Here is a 6000-nt window from a genome sequence, read left to right on the forward strand (position 1 = left end):
CACTACACACGTTTTTTTTAATAGTTATTATTAAATAAAACAAATTGTTTACTCTTAAATATTTTATATTAATTTGAAACCATCTCATTTGATGTTTTTAACTATATTTACGTAAAAAAAATGATTATTAAATGAGAGCATATTACAAAGTGGTTGTGGGTCACATTGTTTGACCTTCTTTTGGAACATTAACTTTTTATTGCCATTAAAATTTATTCATATTATGGATTATTAATAAGTAGTTCGGTTTGGAATAAAGAAAATCAAAATTTAACGTAATTATCTCAACGAATTGAATTGAACTAAAAGGTTTTCAAAATTATTTTCTAAATAATTCCCAAAATCATTTTCAACAAGGTTGTTCGAGTTGGTTTTCGATATTTTTAGAATCCATTTCAAAAAAAATCACAACAATCTTTATCACAAACAAATCAAGTAAGAAACACCACCAGTATCAAAAAAAAATATGAAGTTTAGACCAAATTATCACAATTTTCTAAATCTTAATTCAAAGAAAAGGTTGATGCTTATCTTTTCTAAAGGTAAATATAATTTCCATAATTTTGATCATTGGTTGGAAAACAAAGGCAAAGAATATCAATCATTGATCATATATTCAAAAGAACAAATAAATGATGCATATGAAAATTATTTATGTTTGCAGGAAGCAATGTTGTAGCTACCAAAATGGATCTCAGAAAAATCTAAAATAAAATATGTGTTTTCAAAAGGCAAAATTGAGAAAGTGGAAATTAATATTGATGCTTCGATGTCGAATGAAGATGTTTCTGAAAGATCTATATTCCAAGATGCATTATAGAATTATATTGCTAGATAATATATGGTCACACTAAAAACAACTTGATGAAAATATATGATCACAAAAACTTGTTGATTAGTGAACTATGATGCAGAAAAAAAAAGAATTTTTTTATATTTGTCTAATTAGATCATTTTTGTATAAAAATTGTTTATTTAGAAACTACACTTGGTATGTGTATATTTCTTCTTCTGTTGATTAGTGAACTATATACGCATCAAAGAAACGATATTGTTTATCTTTAATAAATTGCATATTATGCCCTTTTGTTTACAGAAGGTTATTGATACCTAATAATTGCAACAAAAAGTTTACTGATTTTGATTGTTATTGTGTATGTTATGGTCAAAAATCTTATATACTTATTCATATTGTTGCATTTCTGTTATTTTTTTTTCTCTATTGACGATATTGTTTATCTTTCTTTAATTACACCATTTCTGTAAAAAAAATTATCTACGTCCACATACCATTAAAATAAACCATCACAAATATGTGTCGTAATTAAAAGTGAGATTATTTGCTATATTTTGAAGGGGATGAGAATCTTATAATATTCATATATACCTTGCAAACTAATGGTAGGAAAATAAATATTCATGAAATAGAGTGGGGCTCTCCTATGAAATTAGGCAATAATTCTTTTTTCATTCAGTTATGTTTGAAAAGCAAATTAATTTAACACCTTTATAATCTTTATGGATTTTCGGTATTTTATTTCGGCAAACATTAAAGAGTATTGATTACAATTGGTATGAAACTCTTCTATTTAATTAAATTTTATTTTTTCTACTTTTATTATATCGATAACTGGCAGCACCAAATCTTACCTTCATAGTTGATGTGGTTATAACTAGGAATGACTTGACTTTCAAGCTTCCTCTCATAAACCTTTGACATCAAATGTCTTTCTACAACAACAATGAAATTTAGTCAATTGAAATGATCTTAATGGATGAACATGTATCTTACAAAAATTATTTTTATATATTTCTTAAACATATTTCATATTTTTAATTACTTTACAAGTTTTTCTTATTGTGTTGAATATTTTTAGGCGAATAAAATCCAAGCAATGGTCTCCAAACAAAACTTACATCGATTCAAAAATGTAGTAAATGATGGGATGACATTTTACATCAGAGGTCCAAACTTTGCAGCACTGAAGACAGGTAGTTTTAAATTAACTCTTCATGATCAAAAATCCACATCCGTCCAACAAACCGTTATTACAGAGTGTAACGATTTCTCTGGATCTGTGTTTGGGTTTTCATTTGTTGATTTTCAAACTGTGTTATCATTGACTCATCCTCAAGATACATATGTTCGTTAGTACATATCATTATATGTTTAAATATAATATTATGTTTTCCAATTCCCAACATAACCTTCATTTGCCTTTTTTTTGTTTTATAGATGTTATTGGTTTGGTTGTGACAATTGCTGAGATACAACAAGGTCATCCAAATAAATCAAAACACAGTCTAAACATCTGCATCCAAGATACAAAGTTAATTTTCTTATATGTTTACATCTTCTAATTTATAAATTTTAAATTGTATTATCTTAATATATCATTTTTTATAAAATAATTTCTTTTTAAAGGTTTGCAACTTCATGTCAATTTGTGGGGTAAATATGTATACAATATGCTTGATTAATACATAACAATCCAGATAATCGTCGTATCGTTGGTATTCTTCAGTTTGGTCAGATTAATGTTTGGAGAGGTATTCAATTTATGTTATTAATATTTATGTTATCCTCATTAAAATAATATTTATATATTTTTGTTATAGATCGTCCAAATGTAAACACCTACTTTACCTCTTCCAAGTTGTTCATTAACTATGACATAGATGAGATTACTAATTTCAACAAAAGGTAACCTATTTTTTATTGTGTTTATTATACAATTATACTTTACATGACTATTTTTTTGTATACATAAAGTTTGGATGGAGATGATCGTCCCGATTCATCTACAAATACATTTTCATTTATTTCATCCAATCAAATTTCTGCATATGATGATTTCATGGTAAAAAAATAACCTGAAGGGTATCATTGAGGTTTGGGAACAAGGTATTTCATGTATTATTGTTTGTTTAAACTTAATATGTTGCTTTAAATATTTTGATCATGTTTTGTGTTTTTTTTGTTTGTATTATATAATTTAAATATATTTCGTTTGCGTTTGTGTTATGTATGTTAATCTAAAGTACATACCTTTTTTTTGTAGAAATGCAATTTTGTTATGGTGGATACTATAAAGGGAATTTTACAAAACCAAAAATGGTATTATCAAGCATGTACCAACTGTTTTGGAAAAGCAATGAAATTGATACTTATCAAACAAAGTCTTATGAATTTCATAATGAAAATTGCATAAAAACTACCACTTTGGTTGTTCCAAGGATGTTACTTTACACTTGAATCTTAATGAACTATCTAATATTTCATCTTTATCACAATATTAATATTATGATCAATTCTTTATAGGTTTATGATTCCTATACGTGTGCAAAATAATATTGGAACTCTAACATTAACCATGTTTAAGAGAGAAGGGAAGTATATGTTGAAACAGTCAGCTAAAGAGTTTGTTCAAAAAATGAGCGAGGTCTTCTCCTTATTTGATGATAATTAAATAAAAAATTGTTATATACAATCACTTTAAGCAAAATATTTTTTTTTTAATTTTGTTCAATTGCAGCATGGAGACGATGTTGGTTTTTATCCGGGGAAAATTAATGCGTTGAAATGTTTGAAATTCGCCTTTAAAATTTATGTTACAAAATTCAATGTCTCCAACAAAAACAACCAATATGATATTGATAGAATCAGTGATGATAAGACTTTAATCGAACAACTTGAAAATAAGTTCACCGAGTCACAGGTTATTTTATTACTTATTTTTCGTTGTATTTTATTTAAATATTCTTTTACTTTTTAGGACATTATTTTATTGTTTATTTTTTGTATTATACAGCCTTCTAATTCACGGTCGTGAGATTTTGGTTCGGTCGATTTGCAATCTCAAGAGATCAAAAATTTAATGGTTAAATACGTTTTAAAATTTTTACGTATGTTCTTAAACAAAAATTCATTTTAGCAATAATAATATTATACGATTATATTTTTTTAGGATGCAGTTTTTGACACGGACGATAACATAACTCCTTCCACTATTGACAAAAACGACACAAGTCCAATGAAGATTTTGAATGCAACATCGGTCTTAAAGCGAAATCTACATCAAAAACTCCAAAAATATCTCCAGATGGTCCAGGAAAACAGTTGTTGAATGTAAAGTTGGAGAAAAATGGTTGATTTATGCTTTGGTGTGATATTTGAATATGTGTTCCATTTTGCAATTGCATGCTGTAACAACGTAAATTTTAAAACAAATTTTAATTTTTGCAAACATCAAAAACCATCGTTTAATATTCCAAATTCAAACGTGAACAATGTTATCATAACAAAATACATCCCATGATCATAAAAACAGTTTCTCCGACAGTGTGTACAATCACGTCGGCGCCTTCCCACGGTCCTCGCTAGTACCTGAAACACATAACACAACAACTGTAAGCATAAATACTTAGTGAGTTCCCCAAAATACAACTTACGCACATACGCCTTTCCAGGCCCTAACCTTCCGGTCCATGTGTCTCAGGGGACTTCCGTCCCGACTAGGTAAACCTTCCGGTCCTACCTGCATCAACCTTACGGTCCATATCACAACGCCTTCCGGCCCATAACATATACGCCTTCCAGCCCATAACATCATGCCTTCCGGCCCATATCAAGCATATCATACATGGCACATATAAACGATTAACTTATCACATACAATGCATATAACTCATAACATATCTGACCTTCCGGTCACACAATAAAACCCTTCCGCGTACAGTATAGTGAGAAAACTCACCTCGTGGAAAGTCTAAGATCTCGCATACTCGCTATCTCCAAATCCCAACGACGACTCTACCTCGCCTAATCATAAAAATATCATTTTAATAATCAAAGACTTCCACAACTAAACTTTACCCCTTATCGTCATTCCTCAGAGGGTAAAAGACCATTTTATCCTTCCTTGACCCAAAGTCTTCATGTTGACCAAAACCCTAATAGTCAACAAAAGTCAACCTTGTGAGTACGCGGGGCGTACTGCTTGATGTATGCGGGGCGTACATCGCCAACCCATGGATCGGGGTCTCTACCCAGTACGCACAGCGTACTGGGAGTTACGCCCAGCGTAACCATCAGACTTTAACATACTTCATTTCTGGTCTTAATCGGTTAAGCCATTACTCTAAATTCTAGATCCGACTCTTTTTATGCGTCTATACCCATAAAGTCGAGACCTTTAAGCCTTGGCATGGCTGTAAAGGCTCCAACACTTCTTAACATCATTCTATTCCAACTCAAGGACCTAGATCTCATGCATGGTGTAATATTCACGTCCAAGATATCATTTTTATGAGTCTACAACTCCAATAGACCATAAATATGATGGATCTAAGCTTATGGAGACCATTTGCACAAAAAGTCTCCATCTTTAGGACTAAAACTATAGAAAATGGTACTTGAAGCATATAACATGAACCATATGTCAAGATCCGAACTTTTTACCTAATAATGAAGCTTCAACCTTTGCAAAGCTCAGATCCACACTTGAACACCACTTCTAGCCTTCCCAATGAGCTCTTCTTCTCCTTTGCTTCCTTGGAATGGCACCACCAAGCTTAGAATACTCACAAAATGGCCTAAGAACGAATGCACACTCTCTTTAGGGTTTCTCTCTGAGGGATGGTGGCTGAGAAGTCCAGCCACACATTCCTTTTATAGCCCTCCGAATGGATTAGGGTTTTTAGGTCTGGACCGGTTACGCCCAGCGTAACCTTGGGTACGCCCAGCGTACCCGAGGGTAAACGCGTCCAAATGAAGCGCATGAGTATGCGCAGCGTACTCCTGGTACGCCCAGCGTACTCGCCTAACATGCAAACCCTAAATGGCAATATATCAAGGATGCAGGACTGTCACACCCCAAAACCGATAACGGCAGAATACGTTTCGGGGTGGAGGACGTAGTGTACAGTATCATCACAATTGTATAATAGTAAAAGCAAGAAACATACAACCATTTCATTTACATAGTAAGTGTATTTACA

General features: G+C 31.4%; 1 protein-coding gene across 1 annotated transcript in view; it reads left to right on the top strand.

Moving 5' to 3' along the window:
• Positions 1-3833, top strand: part of LOC145011255 (uncharacterized) — a 36702-nt gene extending 32869 nt beyond the window's left edge. Inside the window, exons 2-11 of the mRNA XM_078969939.1 lie at positions 1878-2148; positions 2237-2278; positions 2426-2452; positions 2497-2550; positions 2620-2704; positions 2774-2861; positions 3063-3118; positions 3323-3443; positions 3537-3719; positions 3813-3833. Of these exons, the coding sequence (XP_078826065.1) occupies positions 1878-2148; positions 2237-2278; positions 2426-2452; positions 2497-2550; positions 2620-2704; positions 2774-2861; positions 3063-3118; positions 3323-3443; positions 3537-3719; positions 3813-3833 (948 nt within the window). The remainder of the gene's footprint in view (positions 1-1877; positions 2149-2236; positions 2279-2425; positions 2453-2496; positions 2551-2619; positions 2705-2773; positions 2862-3062; positions 3119-3322; positions 3444-3536; positions 3720-3812) is intronic.
• The last annotated feature ends 2167 nt before the right edge of the window (positions 3834-6000 follow it).

Source organism: Lactuca saligna, chromosome 1 (assembly GCF_052625555.1).
Source record: "Lactuca saligna cultivar CGN05327 chromosome 1, ASM5262555v1, whole genome shotgun sequence".
In the NCBI taxonomy this organism is placed as follows: domain Eukaryota; kingdom Viridiplantae; phylum Streptophyta; class Magnoliopsida; order Asterales; family Asteraceae; genus Lactuca; species Lactuca saligna.